At 41.4% G+C, this 27,717-nt stretch overlaps 1 protein-coding gene across 9 annotated transcripts in view; it reads left to right on the forward strand.

Annotated features, from left to right (window-relative positions):
- Nucleotides 1-27,717, forward strand: part of LOC108275206 (neogenin) — a 136,729-nt gene that overhangs the window by 41,441 nt on the left and 67,571 nt on the right. For all 9 annotated transcript variants that reach the window (XM_017485845.3, XM_017485850.3, XM_017485852.3 and 6 more), the window contains exon 2: nucleotides 8,212-8,520. In XM_017485845.3, coding sequence (XP_017341334.1) covers nucleotides 8,212-8,520 — 309 coding nt within the window. The remainder of the gene's footprint in view (nucleotides 1-8,211; nucleotides 8,521-27,717) is intronic.

Genomic DNA, 27,717 nt, shown 5'->3' on the forward strand with positions numbered 1-27,717 from the left:
TTTGAATTGAGGTTTTCTGAATTCCATGCAAATTAGTTATGACGAGGTAAAGCTTGTTGCCAAACAACTGGCTCGAATTATTCCGTAGTCTGTTGGTTCTTCATTTTTTCCACAAAAATGGAGGAAAAGCTTGGAAACGTGGTTTCATCTTATCCTGTCATATACGACCTCTCGTTAAAGGTGTTTATAGACATCATGAGGAACAATTAAGCCTGGAAGGGAATACCAGGTATCTTGGGTGCCTCTGGTGAGTGTAGGTACTATAAGTAGTAGATTTAGCTTGCTTCCCTAATCTGCCAACAAAGCTAACATGTAAATCAGACATCTAGATTTCACACTGATTAGTGTGTTGTTTAATTTGTGTTAAATTAGTTGGCTTTAGTAGCTACACTACACATGGCCATCACAGCTATATGAGCTTGTTGGAGATCCCATTCCAAAACCATGGGCATTAATATGGAGTTGCAGATATAACAGCCTCCACTCTTTTGGTATGGCTTTCTACAAGATTTTGGAGTGTGTCTGTGGGAAATTGTGCCCATTCAGTCGAAAGAACATTCATAAGGTCAGGCAGTGATGTTGAATGAGAAGGCCTGGCTCGCAGTTGAGATTCCAGTTCATCCCAAAGGTGTTCAGTGAGGTTGAGATGAGGGCTCTGTGCAGGCCATTCGAGTTCTTGCACTCCAAACTTGGCAAACCATGTCTTCATGGAGCTCGCTTTGTTCACAGGGGCATTGTGCTGGAACAGGAATACAGGGCCCCAAATTTGGAAGCATAGAATTACAGTGGGGGAAATAAGTATTGGATGTGTCAACATTTTTTTCAGTAAATATATTTCTAATGAGGTTATTGACATGAAATTTTCACCAGACATCAGTATTAACTCAAGAAATCCAAACATTTAAGTCCATAAATGAAGTTATGTGTAATAAAAAGGAATGATGCAGGAAAAAGGTATTGAACACGCTAACTGAAATGTATTTAATAGTCAGTGGAGAAGGCTTTGTTTGTAATGACGGCTTCAAGACGCTTCCTGTATGAAGAAATGAATGTTCCGCAGTATTCAGGTGTGATTTTGGCTCATTCTTCTAAACACATTGTCTTTAAATCTTGTTCAGTTGGATTCGAGTCAGGTGATTGACTGGGCCATTCTAACACCTTGATTTATTTTCTCTGAAACCAATGGAGAGTTTCCTTTGCTGTATGCTTTGGATCGTTGTCCTGCTGGAAGTCCACCCACGTCTCATCTTCATCATCCTGGTGGATGGCAGCAGATCCTTCTCAAGAATCTCCTGGTAAAGGCTCCATTCATCGTTCCTTCAATTATATGAAGTCTGCCAGTACCGTGAGATGAAAAACAGCCCCACACCATGATGCTTCCACCTCCAGACTTCACTGTTGGTGTAGTGTTTTTAGGGTGATGTGCAGTGCCATTTCTTCTCCAAACATGGTGTGTAGTATGACAGCCAAGAAGTTTAATTTTACTCTCGTCTGACCAGATTACCCTCTCCCGGTATTTCATAGGCTTGTCCAAATGAGTTGTAGCAAACTTTAAACGATATTTGAGATGTCTTTTCTTTAGTAATGGAGTCTTGTAGGGTGAGCGTGAGCAGTGGAGTGCATTGCCTATTGTTTTCTTTGTGACTATGGTATCTTCTGCCTCCAAGTGTTTCTGGAGCTCTTTCCGAGTGATCTTTGACTCTTGGGCTACTCTACTGACTATTCTTCTGACTCCCTGGTCAGAAATCTTGCGAGGAGCTTACTGGAAGATTCAGAAGTTTTAAAATACGTCTGTATCCGATTCCATCAATATGTTTCACAACGACAAGGTTGCGAAGGTCTTGGGAGAACTCTTTGCTTTTACCCATCATGAGATGTTTCTTGTGTGACACCTTGGTAACGAAAAGCCTTTTTATAGACCATCAGTTTACTAAGCTAGCTGATGTTAATTTGCACAGATACGGGGTATAATTACTTACGGATTTCAGCTGGTTCCTTGCCTTACCTTGTCTTGCAGTACTGCTTTTTCTTTGTGTGTTTTTTTCCAATACTTTTTTAATGTGTTATTCCACGTTAATACTGAAATATGTAAGCACAGAGCTAGAAACCACAGAGCTGCCAGTGGGTATTGTTTCATATGTGGTGCAAAGGATCGGATCGTCTACCAATTTGAATGATCGTTGTAGTACAGTGGTTTCAGAGACTTTCCTGAGAACACTAGGTGAACATATGAAACTCAGCACAGAACGTAACCCGACCTCTGGTGACCTAAATTAGTTATTACTACTGAAATGCAACAGAACAGGCAATAAAAGACAGAAAGAAATCAAAAGAGAAGACAAACTAAGTAAATGTTTTGTGCTACATCCTAAATCGACTAATAGAAGTTGTCATCTTGTGGCAGGGAGTTATTAATTTTTTGACATGAAGGATGTGGCATGGCTGGTTTCTGCTTTTAGGATTGGATCTGATAGATGTTTACTTTTAAGTGCGGGGGGGGGGGGGGGGGGGGTTGTGTTAAGTGACTGGCCATATGTCAGTCATCACAGTGGTAGATGTACTTCTCAGTCTGGAAGCCCTTTCTCCAGCTCATTAGCAGCTGTTTCCCCCAGTATAGATCCTATTCCACCAGGACAGGTCTGTGCATTTTAACAGCACTGTATCTGTCAGACTGGCCTGATGGAAATGGATTACGCATGGTTTATTCCCTCCTGAACCATTTTCACTGTTACTCGTGCAATATTATGTTGCACATCTAGCTCAGTAACTCACTAAGCCCCTGCTGCAGGAGGGACTTTTCCAGATTCAGGCATTCACAAACACACAGGGGTCACACAGAGTAGTGGTGTAATTCTATGTAATGGCCTCCAATCAGGCACACATTATCTGGAGGACGGGACATTTCTGATCTGTTGGTTCACAGTTCAATGCCTGCATGCCCCGAGGCTATACAGCTATATATTTGAAGCAAGCTTTGATTTCAGATGCTTTGGTTTCAGGGTAAATCAAAGCGAAGCCACCCTTTCTTTTTCTCTTTTTTCAGTCCCTTCCGAAACTATTGGAATGACAAGGCCAATTAATTTCTTTTTGCTGTAGACTGAAGACATTTGGGTTTGAGATCAAAATGAATATTAGAAGAGAGTACAGAATTTCAGCTTTTATCTCCTGGTATTTGTATGTAGATGTGTTAAATGACATAGAACATAGACCAATTTGTAGGCAAACAAAAGTATTGGAACATGTGACTGACAGGTGTGTCTTGTTACCCTGGCGTGTCCTGTTTAGATTGATTGTTTAAACAATAAATAGCTCTGAACATCTTGGTTTTAGCCTTCAGTTTCCCCTGTGCAGACTGCATTTGTTGTTAAAAAGGATAAGCCAACATGAAGATAAGAGAGCTGTCTGGAGCCAAGATTAACTTCTACCAAAGTGTGGAGAAAGAAAGGTTTTGCTCATGATCCAAAAACATACAAGCTCATCTATGAAGCATGGTGGAGGTAGTGTCATGGCTTGGGTTTGCACGGCTGCTTCTGGAACATTCTCACTAATCTTTATTGATGCTGTAACTCGTGATGGTAGCAGCAGACTGAATTCAGAAGTTTAAAGGAACATTCTGTCTGACAATTTACAAAGAAATGCATCCAAATTAATCAGGAGGAACTTCATCATGCAGCAAGACAATGATCCAAAACACACTACCAACTCAACAAAGGACTTTATCAGGGGGGAAAAGTGGAAGGTTTTAGACTGGCCAAGTCTTTCACCAGACCTTGGATGGCTGTAGATAATGTTGAGCCATTTTTTCCCCCGCTCTCATTGCATGCATTCCTTCACTCTGACTTTCTCAATCCTCTGCTCAGGATTTGCGCTCATCTCCAGAGAAAATTAATGAGACGTGAGACTACCTTGCCTTGCTACGGTGTTTAAAGCTGAAATATTAGGGCACTTAGAAATTCGTTCTTTTAAAAGAACTTCACTTGCTCTGCATGGTGTCCCTCAAAACACAGGCATGCTTTCCCAAATGTCCCATCAGTGAGTATAGAAAGAAAATCTATCTGTCTATTGAGCAATCTGATTAGATAACTGCATGAATGTGCAGGTGTTCCTATTAAAATGAACCGTGAGTGCATGACTGATTAGACCAGGATGAAGCCGATCTGATGCTTCAGATATTTACCATGGACCAATACTAAATACTGATACCAACTTCTCTGCGAGTTTACTGGTATCATTTTTGCCCACTTTTTTAGTGTGAGTACAATTATCTACTTTTAAACAAATGATGCAATGCCTAAAACGTGTACACTCACGATACATGGCTACAGTATCGCCCTCCTGTACTCCTTTCACTCCCCGTGCTCTCTGTCCCACGGTATTCATCATCCTGTGATGTTCTCCTATCAGTTGCGTGAGGTTGAGCCAACTGGAGCGGTTTCTAAAGTGGATCATTTTTACTCTCGAGCATGCGGACAGAGACCAACGACTCATACTCTTCAAGCTGACAGCCTTATTTTCTAGCTGTTTTGCTGTTGTGGGGTCAAGGATGCACAGTCATATCCCTTACTGCATCATCAGAGTTGGCCCTGGATAGATTGGCCTGTCCCCTCCGTGTGAAATATAGCCTTCCAAAGCCATATGCTCTGCCACCATGCCAGCTCCATGCTGTCATGGGTAATTAGGATTTAGAGTCAGAGGATTCTCATGATAGCCCGCATGCTGCTTCATGGGAGGAGAAGTTGTATGCTGAATGTTACTATGATAGTTTAGCATGTTAACAAATCTAGTAAGGGTTATGTTTCGCCCGGTGTTCCCAAGACGTCCAGCCAAACAGTCATGACACCAGGTTCATAAGTGGAAATTATTTGACTGAATAGTCTGTAATAACTACTAACAGTGTTAGCTAAGCCTTTTGCAGCTGTAACTATATTTTCTGTTATTACATCTGCATCCAAACCTGAACAGCAGCATAAGGAATACATCAAAATAACAAACCAACAAAAGTTATCATGAGTCCAATACGATAAAGTCAAGGTCAAAAACAGGCTCAAACAGAGTAAACAGGGCAAAGTTAAAACATAAAAACTAGGAAACCAGAATTGTGATCACAGAAATAACAGGCTTAGTAATGCACCGATACAAAGGCTTAATGCTTCACGTCGAGTGTGCTGTGAGTCTCTTTTATATGGTGAGAGTGATCAGAAGTCTGGTGATTGGGAACGTGTTAGTGGAAGTGGGTCCTGGGGAGTGTCGTCCGGGTTGGCCATGTTTGTAGGTTGCGGTGTGTTCTGGGAAATTGATTTCGCTGACTGAGTTGACCCGACAAGCGTAGTGTTTTGATGTAAGATTTTGGTAGTAGTAGGACGCGCTTTTGGATGTAGCCAACTACAGACTAGTTGGCACTTTACAGTGGAGCTGTGAAAATGTTAACCGCATGGATATCAGACCACCAATTTATAAAGATTAAATGTAAATTGTTATTATTTTGTCTTCTGGGAAACATGTAAGTATCTTATGTAGCTTCTGAAGGGCAGTACTAAATGAAAAAGATCTTTAAACAAAATCATAACAGATTTACATCGACCATCCTGTTCAAAAGTTTACACCCCCCTGGATCTTAATGTATCGTGTTGCCTTCTTGAGCATCAGTGAACGTTTGGAAATTTCGTAATAGTCGTGTACGAGTCCCTCAGTCATCCTCGGTGTGAAAAGACGGATCTGAACGTCATATAGTCGCTGTTGGAAAGGGGTCAAATATGCAGAAGAGGCTGGAAAAGTAAAGAATGTGCAGGACCTGGAGGATTTTTCTGAAGAACAGGGGGTAGTTTAACTGCTCAGGACAAACAAGTGACTCATGAACAACTATCACAAAACATAAACACAGTCGCTGATCATCCAGGTAACGACACACAGGATTAAGAATCAAGCGTGTGTAAACTTTTGAACTGGTGCATCTGTGTAAATTCTGTTATTATTGTGTCTTGTAGACTTTATGTAGACATCTGTTATGTGAAATAGTTTATTCAGGGGAGAACTTCATAAACAACAAAATGCTATTTTTATGATCCCTCTCTTATTATTTTAAATTATTAACATTTTGCACAATCTGCAAGGCGTATGTAAACGTATGACCTCAACACTCTCTCTCTCACTCTCTCTCTCTTTCTATTATATATATATATATATATATATATAAATCAGAGTTTTTGCAATTGCCACTGCCAGCAAGGAGTTCCTGACTGCACAGTTGGTAATATTATACACCCGTTTATTCTCTAACCTGAATAATGGAAATGTTAATTTTCCCGGCTAATTAAATTGTTTACTGCATTTTATTTCCAAAATGTTAAATCATGGGGAAAAGCGAAGTGTCATTCAAAGCTAATGCACGAGTATGACACTCATCAGTTTAGATGGGAATGAGGAAAAGGCAGACGGCCTTGCAGATGTTTTTACTTTATTAATGTTCTTGTTTTTTCCACCCATACACTTTTCAACATCACTTATTAACACACGCAAACAGGTCAGCTCTCACTGTGCGGCTCTCTTCTCACCTCTCTCGCACGCCCTCTCTCGTCGCTTCCCCTTTATCTCCTCGCCGCCGCTCACTAAAACACAAAGCACTTGTTAGTAAATCACCCCCAGGTGCTCATCCTCCTGACCCCACCCTCCATTCACAAACCGCCGCTCGACCACGCCCCCGCCGCCGCCACGACTTACTCCACTGTGGTGGGAGTCCCCATATTTCCTAATACCAGATTGAAAAATAATGATACCCTTCCCATCATTGTTCAAGCATGAAAACGTTTCTGGAGGATTTTAGAGGAATGCACTTGAACCTGCTTGTTTTTCATTTCTATTTAAGCTGGTTAGAAAATCCCCAGCTTGCATGTCTAGATCAATTTAAGATATTTGTTCTCCTGATCCCACACAGACTCGCACACTTTTTTTTTTTCTCCACATTTGTAGAGCTTAGGTATGCTGTTCCACACAGAGATCAAGCCTAGTCCTGGCTTAAAAGGATTTGAATGGAAAATCCCCATCGGCAGTGTAAGTTCGTCTAAATCCGAGAGCGATCTCTGTACCGAAAGGCTGTGCGTTAAAATATTCCAAGCGGTGTGTGGCGTTTTCATGACTTCCTCAGATCTTTTAATGATGCACATTAAGGGGGAAAAAGCTCGAGAATTGTTCTGTCATATTGATGGGTTCTGTCAAAGTTTTAAGAGACTTTGAAGTGTTTTTGCTGTGAATTTTGGGTGCAGCTGTGCATGGGAGACCCTGATGAGAAAAACAAGAGTTAAAAATATCCTGTAGAGAAATGAAATTCCTTTAATTAGATGTCAGATGACCAAGTCGAAGGAGTAAACGAAAAGATAGTGATCCTGTTATTTGTGGAATGCTTCACCCGAGCCAGAAAAAGAGGTTTTCTTAATGAAAATATAAAACGGCTTGCTTGTTCCGTTCGAAAGCGTTTCGCTGTAATTGTTTTTGCGGCACTCCGTGATGCAGATAATTGGCCTGATTATCATCTGAAAAACACACTGGTTTTTTTTTCCCCTTCCTTTTTTTCTTTTAATTATGCGACAAGTCTAATGTAATTATACGCTGATGTATAGCGTCCCACAGAAATGCATCTATTTGGAAGCCCGGCGTAACATATGGAGTGTGAACCTTACAACAGAAATCTGTGACCTTTGACTTTATCATTTAAAGCAGTTTAGAATTTCTGCATTTGATACGAGGAGCTACAGATGTGTTTCAGATGGATTTAGAGCTGTGGATGACTGTTCTTGGGGGTGCGTGGTGGCTTAGTGGTTAGCATGTTCACCTCACACGTCCTGGGTTCGAGTCCCGCCGGGGCCATGTGTGTGCACGTGCAAGTTTGCATGTTCTCCCTGTGCTGCGGGGGTTTCCTCCGGGTACTCCGGTTTCCTCCCCCAGTCCAAAGACATGCATGGTAGGCTGATTGGCGTGTCTAAAGTGAGCGTAGTGTATGAATGAGTGTGTGAATGTGATTGTGCCCTGTGATGGATTGGCACCCTGTCCAGGGTATACCCCGCCTTGTGCCCGATGCTCCCTGGGATAGGTTCCCCGTGACCCTGAAAAGATGGATGGATGACTGTTCTTTCACATTTTCTTCCATTTTTTTTGGTTCCGAGCTTTAAGGTTTATTTCTCACAGCCTCTTCTTCACGTGTCTTGTCGTGTTCTGCAGTGAGGACATTCACTCTGCTGCGGTTCTCCGTGGAGCCGGTGGACGTGTTCGCTGTACGGGGTTTACCCGCCGTGTTGAACTGCTCGGTGGTGAGCGAGTATCCGGTGAGGGTAGAATGGAAGAAGGACGGCACGTTCCTGAACCTGGCGGCAGATGAGCGCAGACGCCTCCTCCACGACGGCTCTCTGTTCATCAGCACCGTGGAGCACTCTGTTCACAACAAGCCAGACGAGGGCGTGTATCAGTGTGTGGCCTCCATCGACAACCTGGGCACCGTCATCAGCCGCGCCGCCCGAGTCACCGTGGCAGGTAAGGACACACCTTTCTTTCTGTCTGTCTGTCGTTTGTTCGGTCATTCTCTCTTTCTTTCTTTCCCTTTTTCCTTTCCCTTTTCTTTCTATGTCCCTCCTCCATTCTTTCTTTCTTTCTTTCCTCTCTCCTTCCTTCCTTCTTTCCTTTCCCTCTCTCTCATCTCTCTCTTTCTCCCTCCTCCCTTCCTTCTTTTATCTCTTTCTCTCTCTTCTGCCTTCCTACCTTCCTATCATTCTCTTCCTTGTCTCTCTCTCTCTTGATGTCTCTCTCTCTTTGTTTGTCTCACTCTTTCTCCCACATTCCTACCTTCCTTTCTCTCTCTCTCTCTCTCTTCTCTCTCTTTCTCCCTCCTCCCTTCCTTCTTTCACCTCGTTCTCTCTCTTCTGCCTTCCTACCTTCCTGTCATTCTCTCATCCCTTTCACTCTCTCTCCCTGTCTCTCTCTCTTTGTCTGTCTCACTCCCCCCCACCTTCCAACATTCCTTTCTCTTTCTCACACTCCTTCCTTTCTTTCCCTCTCTCTCTTCCCTACCTTCCCTCCATTTCTTTTTTCTCTCTCTACTTCCTTTCTCCCAGTCATTCCTTCCCCCATTTCTCTCCTTCCTTCCTGCCTTCCTTCTTTCATCTCTTTCTCTCTCTTCTGCCTTCCCACCGTCCTGTCATTCTCTCATCCTTTTCGCTCTCTCTCTCTCTCTCTCTCTTTCTCTCTCTTCTTCCTTTCTCCAGGTCCTTCCTTCCCCCATTTCTCTCCTTCCTTACTTCATTTTTCTCTCCTTTTTTCACTCTCCTTCCTTTGTTCCATCTTTCCTTCTTTCCTTTCTCTCTCTCTCCATACTTCCCTCCCAAACCTATGTAACATCAGTGACCGTCCGATTATATATTATGCCATTAGAAAAACACATTTTATTTTTATTTTAATCCATATTTTTTAATGCAAGAGTCCTGTTTTGATATTGTGGGCGACATGAACCAATCTTGGGGTCAGGGGGAGGTGTAGTGAGAGAGGAGAGGTGTGAGAGGAGAGGTGGGAGAACAGAGTACTGAAGCAGGGTGGTGTGTGCATGGCCCTGTCGCACACACTTTGTGTTACACTGGCAGTGGAGCGTTGATTTCCAGGTGTTCTTGCTGTAGCTTAGTAAATATAACGTGGCTATATTAGGACGATTGAAATAGAACACCGGGTACACATGTAGCTGTGGTTCTGTGCATCCGGGATCACCTCCGAGACATTTTATCATTCAGAACCGACACTGAGCCGGTGTTGATAGAACCACAGTTACATACATCACTCGCATTCGAGGCTTTGAGACATGATGATCATTCATTTGGACACCATTCCCTTCTCCTGCACAGTTTATTTGTCTCCTGCCTTTATTTATCACGATTTTATTAAAAAATGTATATAATTTTGTATGGAGCTGGGTGAATCTCAGTACTGTCGTGTTGCTCATAAAGGAGTCTCAGATCCTCTTCTTCCTGTATTTTTTTCCCCTCTTCCTCTCTATGGGCATTCGTGTGAGGATGAAGGGAGGAATGAAAGTGAAGTGGTAGTGCTTTAGGGAGCGATCCTGCTGCTCAGTGCAATGGAAGTGTTAAAAGAAGATGGAAGACTCTTCAAAGTGTTAAAACACACTGTCAGTCTTCTGCACAGATGTTGGTGCAGCTTGACTTTCATATTTGCTGTGATGTTCAAACCGACAGTTTGGGTGTGCTTGTGTCTGTTTTGTGCCAGGTCAGTGAAAGAGGGTTGCGCGAATGTGAGATGTTTGCACTCAGTCCTCTCGTGTTTCTAAAGAGAAAGCCCTTGTGTAAATCCAGCACATCAGTCTGTGCTCGAGCGGGCAAGTTGTCATGAGCTGCACTCGGACATTTCTAAGCCATATCTACACATGCTGCGGATAAAATTGAGTTCACTTGGCTAGCATGAGACATAAAAAAATCTGTTTTGGATATCAGGAAAAGTCCAGCCCTAATGGACAGCGAGAACTTCAGTAGGCAGAGGTAAATAAGAATAAATAAATTGAATGACTTCAAATGGCAAAAATAAGAAGGCTCATGAGCTGAGATTGATTAAGGTACCTCATGGCTAGTGTGATAAAATAAGTATGAAAAGAATGCAAAAGACTTTCTAAACAAAAAAAACTGGTGTGGATCAGATTAAACAGTTATATAATTCATACAGTATATGGCCAGACATTTTGTGGACACCTGATCATCATACTTACATGTGCTTTCCATGCCATTACAGATTTAGTTCCTCCACTCTTCTTCAAGGCTTTGCACTAGACTTTGGAGTGTGGATTTTGTGCTCATTCAGCCACAAGAGCATTAGTGAGTTGATCACTGATGTTGGGGTGAGGCGGTCTGGGGTGCGGTCGGGGTTCCAGTTCATACCAAAGGTGTGGGGTTGAGGTCAGGGCTCTGTGCAGGACACTCAAGCTCTTCCTCTCCAACCTTGACAAACCATGTCTTCATGGCGCTCACTTTGTGCACAGGGGCATCGTCATGCTGGAACAGGTTTGGGCGTCTTAGTTCCAGTGAAGGGAAATTGTAATGCTACAGCATGCAAAGACATTCTAGACAATTGTGTCCTTCCAATTTTGTGGCAAAAGGTCGGGAAAGGAACACATACGAGTATGACAGTCAAGTGTCCACAAACTTTTGGTCACATAGTGTATACTACAGGTTGTCCAAAAGTCTTCATACATAGATGAACTTAACACTTTTTAGTCAAATGTCTTCCAAATTTTTTTATATTTACTTCATGTAATATGTTTATATATGTTATATTACATATATTATATATATATAATCTTTAAGAACGCCTTTGAGAAAAGAAGAACGTATTGAGATCGTTCTTACGGCTGGATCAGGAAGCTGTCGCAAGGTTGCGATGGACTTTAACAGGAAACATGGCGAGCGCATCACACGACACTGCCAAACTTATTAACAAACCCAAAAAGACTAGAAGTGTTGCGGACCGACCGAGAAGTGGACGTCCACCAACATCCGCTGACGAAGGCACAACCGACATTGTCCTGGAAAACATGGAGACTTTTGGGACACCCCGTATATAAGCATTCCCGCCGATTTTAGATACAACACAAGGCTAAGATTGACGCATCTTTTAGGACCATTGACATACATATGGCTTATGAATTAATCAAACTAGCGCATCAAAAAAAAACAGCAAATGGAATGAATCATCTCTGAACTGGATAGGTGTCTTTATTACACATCACTTTATTTATATACTTTAATGTCGTGAATTCTTTACATTTCCAGAATTCTTGAGTTAATACTGATGTCTGGTGAAAATTTCATGTCATTGGAAACATATTTAATGAAATACACGTTGACGCGCCCAATACTTATTTCCCCCACTGTAATTGTATGTTGCTTCAGATTTAAGTGGACATTTCTATAGGACAGCGGTGTTTAGGAGACATCAGAATAAAACCCAGGTAGTTCCACTAATGTCAAGTGCACACTACATGACTTTAACAGCTTGCGATCAGTTGTTTGGTGGATGTAGCTACACAATCTTTGATCGCAGACAAGCGTGCCCGATCCCCAAATCCCACTTCCTCACGGAAATAAATATAAATGTGACTTTGTCACTGTTTTGTATGGAAAAAAGGAAAACGGAAAAGAAAAAAAAAAGACGGCGAGAAAATATTTGTTGGGAGAAAGCAGACATAGAGAACTGTCTGTTCTGCAAAGAGAACTGGAGGAACAGCTGGATTTATACTGTGCACCACCAGGGATCATGAAGTGCTTGTTTTTATTTTGGCTGTTTTTAACAACCGTTTGGGTATGACACTCCAAATCCGTTCGAATAAAAGTATTATTACTGCGCTTATGTTTTCTGCCCTCACCTTCCCACACAAATAGAGGGATGATGAACTGGATTCAGGGATCTGCTGCGCATTACAGCAAATTCATTTGATTTCCTTTCAGCCTGTTTTTCATCTGTGTTCTCGTTACTAGTTGCAGACGGGCTCACACGAGCCATCTCGGGGAAAATCGAACGTGCTCAAAAATACTGCGTTCCCTCTCAGACTTACTTACTCACTTACTCATTCGTTACTCCAAACGAATAGGATCGAATGTTACGGAGTGAATGAGGATCCATTTCTCAGCAAATCTGGGAGTGGAAATGTACTTACAGGGAAGTCGGCTTGCTCTTTATAGAAGCAGAGAAAGTGCACGCTCACTGCAAGGGTGTCTTTTTCACTTTTTCTAGAGGTAAGTATCATAGATTATATTGTACTAACGTCCCTTAGGCTCCACTACAGCAGACTTCATTACTATAGCACTGGCTGTAGCAGTCGCCTGGCCGCATGCAGATTAGCAGTAAATGCTGTAAGAGGTACATCAGTCTCCGAGTGAAAGCGCAGAGCGTTACATCTTCATTAGCTCAACTCAACCCCCATGAAGCAAACTCTAGAGAGATACTTACAGAAGCATAGAGAGATTCTTTTTTTTTCTTTTCTTTTTTTTTTAACACCGGGAGCAAGTGGCAGGTAGGACAGAGCAATTTTCTGTGCTGTTTGATAAACCAGGGTAAATTGCAAAGCGTTATATATTATTTTTGCATAATAAGGTTTTTAAAAAAATGTAAGACATGTCATGAAAGGAAATACTGCATATATTATGGCATTACATGTATAATTTATTGACCTTCCTCTTCATTCGCCAAATAGTAACAAAAAGGCTTGGATTAGATGCTTTATACAGCCCCACAGCCCAGTTTTACATGCTTATGAACAGTCATGTAAGGACTACTGCGATACGATATTTGAAATGATAAATAAAATCTAATTACATGTACAGTAATAATGGCTTGTACTGGTGTGGCATGGCGTCTGAGATCAGAGGCGTGTTGCATCAAATCCCTTTACTCAGTCTCTTATAAAACTCGTTCTCGTGAACACTCGTTCCGCCACAACCCATAAAAGCTGTGTAATTCCATCCAAAACACTAGTTTGAACTTTTCAAGGTTTTTTGCTGGAACGTTCCGTCTGCCCTTTAAACTCCAAACGAAACACTTGGAAGTTTACATGTGAAGTTTACACTCACCGTGCCGCTGTCACTTTACTTTGTTGTGTCTCCTCCAGGGATGAAGCCACACTTAAATGTTACACAGTACCCCCACCCCCACCCCATCCACAACACATAGAAGACAGTGTCACACAGTGTCCATTCTTCTTCTGTCTCTCAGAGTCTTTAGAGCATGTACTCAGACTTTTATACAGAATACTATCTGAAGTATTATTTCTTCCTTGATTAATTGTAAGTGCAGGCGTTCACAGAAAGTGGTTTAGTAACAATCCATTTAACTCCATTGAGTTTGGATGACCCACTATTCTTCTTTTGTGTCCTCTTTTTAAATGCCCGTCGGTTGTGTTCCCTGCTGCTGGCCATTATTGCTTGAAACAGTGCAATCTGGGAAGTCATGACAATCGTTCCGTCCTGAGGGAGCCTGTCTTTCAGTATGTCCTAAAGCAGCTTAGTCCTACTCCACAAGCTTTTGTTTAGCATCTTGTTTCATAGTCATTGCACTTCTCTTGGGTGTAGAGCCATTTCGTCAAACTCTTTGAGTCTTAGTTTGCATTTCCTAGCCTCTCTCACTCTTTTTTCCTTCTCCTTCTTTGGGCTGGTTTGTTTCTGTACATTGGGCTTGTTTTCAGCTTATTGCCGTGGGAATCTGATACTTGGGAAGATATTTTGTAAAGAAAGATTAAGATAGTAGAGGTTGTTTTTCAGTGTTATGCTTGATTATTATTCACTGAGGCACAGGATCTACTTTTTGCTTGACTTTTTTGAGCTACAAAGTTAAGAACACGGACACCCCCATGTCTTGCCATGGCTTGCTCAGTAGGGACAAATCTATATCAATATCTGGATATCTGTAAAGCTGCTTTGTGTGCATTGTTAAAACGCTATATAAATCAAATGTAATTGAATTGTACTGAATTGAAGAGTGGGGGGCACGGTTGCCTCGCACCTCCAGGGTTTGGGGTTTGAATAGTTTTGATAGTTTGCCACCCCATCCAGGGTGTGTCCTTGTGCCTTGGGATAGTCTCCAGGCTTCTCATGTATATTTCCCTCCTGGGCGCATGGTGGCTTAGTGGTTAACACGTTCGCCTCACACCTCCGGGTTTGGGGGGTTCGACTCCCACCGTGGCCCTGTGCGTGTGAAGTTTGCATGTTCTCCCCGTGCTGCGGGGGTTTCCTCCGGGTGCTCTGGTTTCCTCCCCCAGTCCAAAGACATGCATGGTAGGCTGATTGGCATGTCCAAATCAGCCTAGTGTGTGAATGTTTGTGTGCCCTGCGATGGATTGGCACCCTGTCCAGGGTGTACCCCGCCTTATGCCCGATGCCCCCTGGAATAGGCTCCAGGTTTCCCCGTGACCCTGAAAAGGATAAGCGGTATAGAAGATGGATGGATATTTACCTCCTTTAACTGTATAGTCATAGTTAGAGATTTTACAAGCTAATTTTCAATATGCCGCATTCAGTGAAAGGTCACTGAACTCGCATACTATGAAGACTCTCCGACATGGCCGAACCAGATCCACTCTCCTGTCGTCATTCCTCCTGATCGGCCATGTTGGAGAGCCTTAATAGTATGTGAGTTCAGTGCAGTATGTCTCCGTTCCTGCCCTGATTTTAAAACAAAATGTGATTGGTCGGATCGAGAACGTGCTACGATTGGTCAGTGCAATTCGGCCGTTATCTGATTGGCTTGAGTAAACGGTGGGCGGAGTCCAACTATTTGTGGATTTGTATGCACTCGGAGCTAGAAATGTTTCAAAACCCCGCAAATACGTGCAAAAATCTACAAATGCACAGGACGCGATTCACAAATGAATGCCAGGTATTGTTTGTGTTTGTGACATGAAAACCAAAAAATTTTTATTCGCAAATCTTTATTTATTTGTGAATTTAATTCATTTTTGTGAAACTTCTTACATGTATTTGTGAATTTTTGTGAATTTATTTGTGGATCGTAATATATTTATTTGGAAATATGAAACAATTCTAACCCCATAATTTAATGTCACTGGATGAAGTTAGTTTTTGTCAGTGGGTTGGAGTTATTATTTATTTAATTGTTTGTTTGTTTATTTATTTATTTATTTTATTCCACATTGTATATAATCAGTACAGCTCTCAGCTGTGTAGCTGCATAATTGGTATTGTCACCTCCTGGTGATTGCACAGCTAACACCAGTGAGACGGCAGAGGGAAGACCAATAATTATCAGTTTAAATGCCTTTCTTTGTAAGACGAGAGTGCAGTCCCAGCAGGGAGAGTAACCCCAGGCTGGGGTTCCTCCATTAGTGGAGGCCTAATTTGATGCAGGAGTGAGTCTATGTGGCCCCTCCAATGTTTATACAGCCAACAGTGTGTGTGAGAGGATTTTACTCATCTTCCTTAAGCCACTAGCCTGGTATCTGTTAAAAGCAGTCTAATCTTGAACCGATCCAAGCTTTTCCAACACAAAAGAGACGATTCTCGGCTAATTCGGTTTGACTTCATCACCAAAATGCTGCTGGTTATTTACAAATATGTAAACATTTACAAGTATGTAAATAAAAAATCAAAACAAAAAAAAAAAACTGGGAAATCAGCCGATCACATTGGTCAGGGGTTCCAGAACTAGGGGTTGCAACCCCATGTGGGGTCACTTGATTTACATGAGGTCGTGAGAAAAACTCATAATCTTTTGTTTCATTCATTTATTTTACAAATTAATACTAGATATATTGAAGATTTTGTGTGTTAATATTTTAAATTGTTACTGGGAGTCACATTCAGACAAGCTACATTTAAATGAATAGGGTACATATTATTTTTGTCTTTTTTCACTCTCCTGTGAAAAAAGCAGTAGCGGAGTTCAGCAATAAAAATCAACAAATTTCCCGTCTATCTTCCTCCGCTAAGCAAACTCGCGTTGTCTCTCAAATCATACACTTATGTAACATTCTAGACCGTTATTGAGTACGAACGCTAACCAGGTGTTAGCAAAAAAAAGTTATCCAACACCTATTACGCATGTGAAACACTAATTGCCCCTTTAAATTTAAAATCTGGTTGTGCCAACTTTAGCAGCAATAACTGCAACCAAATGCTTCTGATAACTGGAGATCAGACTTTCACTTACTTCTAGGACTAGGACTTACTCCTATGCTTTGGATCATTGTCTTGCTGCATAATCCAGTTGTGCTTGAGTTTCATTAATGGGCTGAAGACCGGACATTCTCCTTTAGGATTTTCTGGTAGAGAGCAGAATTCATGTTTCCCTCAATTACTGCAAGTTGCCCAGGCCCTGAAGCAGCAAAGCATCCCCACACCATCACACTCCCTCCACCATGCTTGATCATAGGTATGATGTTCTTTTTGTGGAATTCTGTGTTTGGTTTATGTCATATGTAACGAGACCCCCATCTTCCAAACAGTTCCACTTTCAACTCATCAGGATCATCAAGGTGTGTTTTGGCAAAATTGAGATGAGCCTTAATGTTCCTCTGTGTTAGCAGTGGTTTTCACCTTGCCACTCTTACATGGATGCCATTTTTGCCCTGTGTCTTTCTGATAGTGGAGTCATGAACAGTGACTTTTATTGATGCAAAAGAGGCCTTTGATGTTGTCCTTGGCTCTTTTGTGACTTCCTGGATGAGTCGTCACTGTGCTCTTGGAGGAACTTTGGAAGACCTGTCTTCTGAGAAGGTTCACTACTGTGCCGAGTTTTTCCATTTGGAGATGATGGCTCTCACTGTGGCTCTTTGGAGTCCGAGAGCCTTTGAAATAGCTTTGTAACCCTTCCCAGACTGATGTATTTCAATCACCTTCTTCTTCATCATTTCTGGAATTCAACTTTGGCATAATGTGTTACTGGGTAAGACCTTTTAACCAACTTCATGCTGTTGAAAAAGTTCTATTTAGGTGTTGATGTGATTGAACAGGGTTTACAGTAATCAGGCCTGGTTGCGTCTCGTCCAGCTGAACCCCATTATGAATGCAGTTTCATAGACCTGGGGAATTAGTAACCACGGGGGCAAATAAATTTTCACACAGGCCCAGTTGGTACTGGATAACTTTTTTGCTACAATAAATAACATTATCACTTAAAAACTGTATTTTGTGTTTACTCAGGTTGCCTTTGTTTCAATTTAGTATGAGATATACACAAAAACAGAAGAAATCGAGATGGATAAACAGCACTGTAAATGTTCAAATGTTACAGTAGTCCTATATTATAAAAAATAATAATAAAATAAATAATTCGGTCAAGGCTTATGAACATCATGAAATTTCTGTGACCGCAAGATTTTATTTTTAATAATACAGGACTATAGGACTACTGTAGCATTTGACCATTTTATGATGTTAGTAACAAATGTTTTGCCCGAAAGGTTCAGGAACCACTGACATAGATGTCTGCTTTGATACTTAAATGTAACATGAGCATGTCCATTAGGGAGCAGGAAATGAAAAACTAAACCAAAATGTTGTGTTTCACGACAGAATGAATGAAATGGTGACGTAATGGACTCCATACCGCTGATGCTCACGACTTACCTAGGCATTAAAGTTGACCAGAAAAAGGACCAATTGGGATTTTCAAATTTTTTCCACAAAAACAGATGGTCATGGATATTAAGTTATTTAACTCTACATGCTGTAAAACTATAGACATGTGGCCTTGTATTTCATGCTCATGTGTGAGTATGTGCTTCATGCCCATGCTGGAGCTGCAGCTGGACCCTTCTCTATCGCACTTCCTTATCTCTCTGCACATCAGCACTTACCAGATGCTTATTATAGTGCTGCATCAGGGCAATGCTGGGTTTCCAGTCAGATTAAAGCATTATCTTGGATGGGAAAGGGTCTTTCATGAATACGAGAAAATTATTGTTGTGCGGGACTGTGAGGGGTGATGGGGATTTTTTTTTTTTTTTTACATTCTTTAAGGAGTGTCATAGTTTTGGTTAAAAGAGGGGGGGGGGGGGGGTCATCGTTTTGCTTGTATTCAAATAATCATGCAGACAAATATTGAGATATTTTTAACAAAACACAACCAAGACACAGGAATGCATTTAGAAATGAATGAAATTCAGAGATGAAAAGTCCAGAAGTATGTTTGCTTGCTGTTTGACTTCAGGAGTCGATACCAGGGGTATTCAAATATAATTAGTGACCATCCAGTTATACAAAGTTCCTTGTGTATAAAGGAGTAGATAAGCAACTAACATGACAACCTGAGTGGTGACAACAGCAACAGTTTTCATTCTTAACCATCAGTAATTAATTCATATATAGTTATATACTGTTAATTCTGTTAGTAAGACACATCACTTGGATGTAGTTATGTTTCGATTCGAAGCACTCAACGTTACTACATTTGACTAGCACCTTGGATGAAACATCCCACAACATTTTAAACTTGGAGCGGAGAGTAAACACACACTTCTTTGTCCATTTGTCTTTAAACAGTTTCATTCTGTTTCGTCATCTTTTTTTTTTTGGGGGGGGGGGGGGGGGGGTTCTTTTCACGTGACTAATTGGATCAGAGAGGGGAAGTGAAATAGAAAAACGATGAAAGTCTGTGAAACTAGTTCCTTTCTTGATAAGCTGCCTTAAGGTAAATAATTAAATCATTTCCATAAATGCATGCGATTGAGCAAAACAGTTCACAACAGAGGACCTGTAAAAAAAAAACAAAGAAGGAGAAAAAAGGAGTCGCTGAACTACAGGAATTTTTTTCGTTGATCATTTTTACTGTAGTATTTTATTTTTGTTCAAAGTGCTTTGCTGGGTGCGCATCCAGACTGCGGTCTGCTAGACACCTAGCATTGTAGATTTGCACAACTTCCCTGTCAGCCAGTCAACTTTAAAATAATATGAAAAAAAAAAAAACGAATAACTCACGCATGTGATCGGTTTGTCCATCCCTGCTCTATGAGCTGCGCTTACCTTTAAGACCCTACTCAGTGTAACAATGCAGATGTGTGAATGTTCATCATGGCAGAACCACCTTTGAGTCACATAATGACCTCCAAGAATTTTCAAAGCATTAGATGTACCAAGGAACATCCTGAAGGCCATCATTAAAAGGCAGAGGAAATGGGCACCACAGTGACATGTTGTTCCCTCCAAAATAGACAAAAGGACGAGAAGAAAACTTATCAGGAGGCTTCCAAGAGACCTACAGCAGCATGCAGCTGCAGGAATATCTAGCAAGTACCAGTCACTCCATACAAATATCTTTTGTATTGTTCACATGTCTGGGCTATGGGGTACAGTGGCTAGACAGAAACACTTTCTCACTGGAAAAAATAAATAAATAAATAAATAAATAAATAAATAAATATCCCACAATCGGGCCCCGCTAATCACTCTAAACCATGGACCAGACTGTGTTATGGTCCAATGAGACCAAGGTAGAACCTTTTGCTCTTAAAGATATGTTTGGCACAAAAACAAAACGACTTATCACCCAAAAAACACCATACCCACAGTGAAGCATGGTGGTGGCAGCATCAAGTTGTGTGCCTGCTTCTCGTCTGTTGGAACTGTGGCTCTAGTCAAAATAGAGAGAATCATGGATGGCTCCAAATACCAATCTACTTGGGCACAAAACCTGCAGGCCACTTTTTGAAAGATGCAGATGAAGAAAAACTTCACCTTCCAGCACGATAATGACCCAAAATACAAATCCAAGTCAACAAAGGAATGGATTTAAATGAAGATGATTTTGGAATGGCCCAGTTGAATTTGCATCATTTCAGAACCAGCCTTAAGTCACACAATGACCACACGATATCAGCATGACAATTCCATATTTGACACTTTCTTATAGTGAGGTGTGAGGTCATGATGAATGTCTGCACTGGAGGATACAGTAAGGGGTCCTTTAATTATCTCTGATGCATTTTTGACCCAGATTACACCACACACGTTCTCCACTAACTCCTCCTGTTTGATCTTGGGTCAACTGGGGTTTTTTTTCTATACATATAGCAGTCGCTAATGACTTATGAACCTGGACCACGTTTGTGATATAATGACTCTGACCTTTTAATGACATCATTTCAGTCTGCTCTTTCTTGGATAATTGGATCATGGACCAGTCATCGTTCCAAATTTAGGTTCCAGGCTTCCTGTCTCCGTTTTGGTCTTGGTCATGCTGATTAATATAACCTCTAGCTCTTAGATTTGGTTCTTGGTATCATCACTGGGCTCATGTCTTTCACCGGTCTCAATGTCCTCGCTCATACACTGATCTAGCATTATCTCCATGTGTATATGTAAAACCCTTCTCCATACCCTTACCTAGATTTATCCCCCTTATTAACGGAGAATTAAATTCTCAAAGGAAGCTACACAGCTGTTACGCCTGGTCTTTTTTACTGACTGCTCTTCTTGTCTTTATCCATTAGGGCTGGCTACGTGACATCATTAAAGCCATAATTGAGAACAGTGTCTGCCGTACTAAATTAGAGATTAACATTTCACATTCACACAAAGGCTTATGCAAGCGCTGTAAAATCAGGAGTAACACGTCTGTCACATGTTTATCTCGTTTCGCTCGCCCACATATCCAGTGTTTTATGTTTCTTGTGCTAACTGCTTACTAGGCAAAAATACATACAAGTGTCATTTGATTATTCTTTTTTTTTCTTTCTGCAGAAAAGCATCTCTAGCAGATGCATTCGTAACATTTTAAGTTACCATTTATTAGACTTTTCTGGAGCTCAGTTTGCTCCTTGTTTACATATGTGTGAGTATACTGTGGATATTAAAAAAAGTCTACATACACCTGTTAAAATAGCAGGGTTTTGTGATGTAACCCCTCCCCCTTCCCAAAACAACTCAACATAAATCATATCAGATTTTTTCCCCCCCACCTTTAATGTGATTATAGCAACCAAGAAAATTGAAGTGAAAAACAAACAAAATGTTCTATGGAAAGAAAAAGAAAAACGCGTACAAGGAAGTGTGCACACCCTTTTATAATGGGGCATGTGACTGTGCTCAAAATGAGCCCAATCTCAATTAAACTCATGTTATTATTATATACCTGTCATCAATGATAATAGTCTTTATTGATCACATATACATTACAGCACAGTGAAATTATTTTCTTCACATACCCCAGGATGTCAGGAGGTTGGGGTCAGAGCGCAGGGTCAGCGATGATACACCGCCCCTGGAGCAGAGAGGGTTAAGGCCCTTGCTCAAGGGCCCAACAGTGGCAGCTTGGCAGTGCTGGTGCTTGAACCCCCGACCTTCTGATCAGTAACCCAGAACTTTAAATACCAAGCCACCACTGCCCCCATCAATGAAGTAATGCTAATTAACCCCAAATAAATAACAGCTGTTTGTGTAGGATTTCCTGGCATCTTCTTAGTTTCATCCGAAGCCATGGTCTGCAAAGAGCTTACAAAGCATGTGTGGGATCTCATTAAGTATTGATCAGGAAGAATCTTCAAATATTAGATGTACAATGGAACATTGTGAAGGCCATCCTTAACAAGTGGATAAAATGGGGCACTACAGTGGCATTACCAAGAACAGGACTTCCTTCCAAAACAGGAGGGACAAATGGAGGCTTCCAAGAGCCTTACGGCAGCATTAAAGGTGCTATAGTAATATCTGGGAAGTACTGGTCATGCCCTACAATAATTTCTTGCATTCTTCGCATGTCTGGGGTATGAAGTAGAATAACTAGACCTAGACAGACCTACCTAAAAAAAACAGCACAAACCATGGGACAAACTGTGTTATGGCATGATGTTTTGGGCTTAAAGATAGTTTTGGCACAAAAACAAAACTGTTTATCATCCAATGAACAACATACCCACAGTGAAGCATGGTGGTGGCAGCATCAAGTTGTGGGGCTGCTTCACTTCAGGTGGGACTGTGGCTCTAGTCACGATAACTCCAAATTCCAGTCTAGTTTTGGCACAAAACCTGCAGGCCTCAAGTCAACAAATACAAGTCAACAAAGGAATAAAAGAATAAGAAGATCAAAGTTTTGGAATGGACCAATGAGAACCCAGATCTCAATCCTATCAAAACCCTGTGGAATGACTTGAAGAGGGCTGTGTACAGAAGATCCCCAAACAATTTGATAAATCTGGAAACATTTTTGCAAGATAGAGTGGAATAAATTTACCAAATAAATGCGCTAATTTGGTAGGTTGGTAAGTTGTTTTTCACTGAACGTTTGTTGGTTGCTTTATCACATTAATGGTGCAAAAAGATCTGATCTTGGTCTCTTTGTTTATTTTTTTTACATCACAAAACCCTGCAATTTCATCGGTGTGTGTAGACTTTTTATCCATCATTTGCCGGTTAGGCTTTGTTTGCAAGATGTAGGAAAGCAACCTCAAAGAAGGAGAAGTCACTCGAGCTGTAATCAGCAAGATCATAAGGCCTGGCTTTGATCTGATCTTGTCCGGTGTCGTGTTTCCAAACATGTGGCTGAAAATTAGCCCGATTTTAGCAGACTGGAAAGCAACCATTGAGAAATGTTGCTCCTTTCAGATTTTTTTTATAACGTAATGAAAAAGAACAGTTTTGCAGTGTGTGTGTGTAAGGCCTGTCTGTCTTGAGCAACATGCTGAATGGAGGTTTGGGCCACATGTTCTCCAGCTGCTGGCTTTTGGAGGCAGTGCTTTAGATCTCTGGAGAACCATCTGAGATTATTGAGACTCTTAAGATTGATCTCTGCTGCTCATTTGTCACGGGGCCGTCCTCCAAGTAATTAGTGTTGTAAGACTGGAATAAAACTTATACTCGATAATTACAAAGTCGGGCACGTGCACAGCTGTGAAATTAGTGAGTGTGTTTGACTGTTTTACATCCACAGCCCAGTGAATGAATGGTGGCAAAAATACACACAACACACAACAGTTCAGAAACTTGACAACAAAACCTTAAACACGTCAGCAAAACAAGAAAAATAACAGCAAATTTAAAAAAAAAAACAACAAAACAACATGACAGCAAAACCAAAAATTATAAAGCCATATTAAAGCCATGAAAATTTGACAGCATGTCTAAAATATCTAAAAACATCAGTAGATTTATTTTAATTCTCATGTTATCACTTACTGTAAACATTATTTTCTGTGGTTGCTCAGACCGATGTGCTATAGACATCAGCAATGAGCATGTGATGTTCAGTAAGGAACATCTTGGTGTATTCTTAGTGTACACTCGCCAAACACTTTATTAGGAACACTATACTAATACCGGGTAGAGCATACTTTTGCTCTCAAAACAGTTTTTCGTGGCATGGATTCCACAAGATGTTGGAAACAATCCTTTGAGATTCGGGTCCATGTTGACATGATTGCATCACGCAATTCCTGTAGATTTTTCAGGTGCACTTTCATTATCATGCTGGAAGTAGGCATTAGAAGATGGGTCAATTGTGGGCTTGAAAGGATGCACATGGTCAGCAACAGTACTCAAATAGGCTGTAGCATCCAAGAGATGATTGTTTGGTATTAACCGGGCCCAAAGTGTGCCAAGAAAACATCTCACACACAATCACACTACCTCCACCAGTTTGGACTGTTGACACAAGGCAGGTTGGGTCCATGGATTCATGCTGTTGGTGCCAAATTCTGACTCTACCATCTATGTGCGGTCAGCAGAAATCGAGATTCTTTCAACCAGGCTAGGTTTTTCTAGTCTTCAACTGTCCGGTTTTGGTGAGCTTGTGCCCACTGCAGCCTCAGCTTTCTGTTCTTAGCTGACAGAAGTGGAACCCAACATGGCCTTCTTCTGTTGTAGCCCATCGTCGTAAAGGTTCGATATGTTGTGCATTCTGAGATGCGTTTCTGCTTACCACAGTTATACAGAGTGGTTATATCTGAGTTACTGTAGCCTTTCTGTCAGCTCAAACCAGTCTGACCATTCCACAGAATCATGATCACTGAGATCACATTTTTCCCTAGTCTGATGTTTGATGTGAGCATTACCCGAAGCCTCTCGCCCATATCTGCACGATTTTATGCATTGCACTCCTGCCAAATGATTGGCTGATTAGATAACTGCATGAATAAGTAGGTGTACAGGTGTTCTTAATAAAGTTCTCAGTGAGTGTATGTTGTCCATGTGTTTTGTCTCCCTCTGTCTCTGTTTGACTTGACGACTTTTAAATAGTTAATACATTGTACCCTTGTAGCCAGTTCATTAAATATTTAATGTGGAAGTATTTTGAAATGAATGGTATAATGCTCTGAATTCACAGCATGCTGTGAGAGTTGTGCAAGTTATAGCGGACTGCCAGTTACAGACGACCTTATCTTCTTATTCTCTTGTGTTGAGCCGTAGGTTAACTCTTGGTAATAACAGCTCCATATACCACCATGTAAAGGGAAGTCGGCTGGGTAAGAATACTAAGCAGCTGCTCTTTTTAATGTAATGGAAGAATGGAATTGGCTAACATCCTTAACTCTGGTTTATTCATCCTACAGATTATTATTTAGTATGTTTTTATCAATTTAGTATATTTAGTATTATTTATTTCCTCTATAGATATTATTTAGCATCTATGGATTATTTAGTATCTGTGGATTGCTCAGTGGTTATTATTTATTATCTATGAATTAATACATGAATATTATTTAGTATTTTTGAGTTACTGAATGGTTATTATTCAATATCTATGGATTGTTTAGTATCTATGGATTACTCCATGGACATCATTTTAGTATCTATGGATTACTTAGTGGATGTTAATTAGTGTCTGTGGTTTATTTCTTAACGATGGATTGCTTGGATACTTGGATACAAGAGTGAGAAATTCATGCCTGGACCCACCATGGGGTGCTATGAGTTTATTGGCTTAATGCCACACATGGGGAGTGACTTGATCTGTTTGCAAGACTGAAATAAACCCTACACTTGAGGATAAGCAAGTGAAGTATCGTCCATATGAGAAACAGTGAGGGAAATATAGTTGGGCCAAGCCTAAGAGTATATATAAAGCCTGTATAAACTTGCTATAATACCAGCTACAGTGTAAGCAGCCATGATCTTTGTTGGTAAGCTTTGAATGCTAAGCTTTCCTATCCTAACTTTACTATAGAGCAGCAGTGTGCTTTTGTGTGGTCCTCACAGTTTACTTGCCGTTCTCAGTGCTGAATGGTGACTGTGTGCTCTCATGCTAAGCTTTGTTTGCTCTCCCCACGCTAGGGTTGGGTGAGTGTGTGAGGTCCTGGCCTGAGCTACAACCCAAACCCCTCACCCCAGACACCAAGATCAGAGGGACACTGTTCCTCTGACTGTGGCCAGCTTGGCTGGTTACAGGATTAGGGCCAAGCAAACCTGATGTTGAATGGTTGTGGGTGGTAATATTCTGGCAAATATTTGTCAGTGGCAACACATATCACTGTCAGTTTACCTGCCAGCATCCATCTGAGGTCGAGGTATGAGAGCTAAGTGTCTGAAGGGCTTCTTTTCTGCCTGTTTGCTGAGGGAAGATGGAAAGAGGGAAGCTGAGAGAGGTGGAAACAGAGGTGGAATGTCAGCCAAAAGGTTACAGAAAAAGCTGCACAACATGCTTGCAGTATAAAGTCCCAGCAGGCCAACTAGCACTGGTGACTGAAAGCCATGCACATTTTCTGTAGCCTGTCCTGCACCATTGGCACTAGATTCATCAGCACTGATTGAGCCTGTTGAATTCTGAGCAAAGTAGCACAGAAAAGAAATGACACTAATCGCACTCACAGTGTTTCGTTTCTCTGCTTTTTTTTGTTCAACTGCACCACACTATGAGAAAATGGGTTCTGCAAAGGAGGTTCTGCAGTTCTATGGATGGTTAGTTTCCTAAAATGCTCAACCTTTTTGTGATATAGAATTCTTTCTGGAACCTTTAAGCCTTCCTCTAGAAGGACAACTAAAGGTCCCTTGATAGTGTATTAGGTAAGATTTGTGAGAAATAGGTTTCTAATGGGGCATGTTTGTCTTGCACCTCCGAGGTTGGGGGACCTGCCTCCGCCCTGTATATGTGGAGCTTGCATGTTCTTCCCGTGCTTCTTGGGTTTCCTCTGGGTACTCCGGTTTCCTCCCCCAGTCCAAAGACATGCGTTGTAGGCTGATTGGCATCTCTAAATTGTCCATAGTGTGTGAGTGTGTGTGCGATTGTGCCCTGCAATGGGTTGGCACCCCATCCAGGGTGTACCTTGCCTTGTGCAGGCTCCAGGCTCCCCGTGACCCTGTGTAGGATAAGCACTATGGAAACTGGATGGATGAAAGTTTCAAATGGGTTAAATGGGTGGAGCCGAACAAAATTTGAAGGACTGTTTACTCACTGAGCCCACTCCAATTTCCACCCATGCACAGAAAGCTCTGCCCCACAACTTTGTGGTGGTTCCACAAAAGTTAGCATGCTAACTATAGCATGCTAACTATAGCACTATCTTTAGCAAGGGCTATCATAGCATCACTTTAAATCACACACAGACATTCAACTACTTGAATGTTAAGTTACAACTCATTACATATAAACATGCAAAATTCTCATAATGATTAAAGAGGATGTGAAGGGGCGTTAGGGGTGTTTCTATAAGATGACTGACAAGAGGCCAATCCAAATACAAACCCACATTCTGGACTTTAAAAAATCAGTTACAACATATACTTTTTCTTTGAAAATGGCTTAAGCTATTATTATTACTTATTGTCATGTAATGGAGGATGAGGCGGAAGCAACTGCAGGTATGGCAGTTTAATCAGCAAACAAATCCAAATGTATAGCCAGAAATCAAAACACAAAACAAGCAAGGGTTACATGATCAGGCAAACCGTACAAAAACAGGCAAGGCAGAGAAACAAGGTCGATTGAATAAACAAAGTCAAAACCAGAATAACACCACAAAATCAAGGCCGCCACCCATCCAAGGGCGCTTCTCCCAAAGTACCAGAAAACACTCCCTCCCCCAGCGGTCCTGGCACTCTGGGAAAAATGTTCACACAGCCCCTCAGGTTCCGAGGCAGTCTTTGTCTAACAAGCAGCAGGTTTGCCGAGGAGCGGACTTGAGGCTGGGCCCGGTTTGCCGCAGTTGTTAGGCAAGACTCAGGCTAGATAAGTTGTGTAGTCAGCTTTAGACAGGGGCTTGACTTGGTGGGCCATCTCGTCAGCCTTTCTTGAGTGTGGATCGAT

The sequence above is a fragment of the Ictalurus punctatus genome, chromosome 14 (genome assembly GCF_001660625.3).
Source record: "Ictalurus punctatus breed USDA103 chromosome 14, Coco_2.0, whole genome shotgun sequence".
Taxonomy (NCBI): domain Eukaryota; kingdom Metazoa; phylum Chordata; class Actinopteri; order Siluriformes; family Ictaluridae; genus Ictalurus; species Ictalurus punctatus.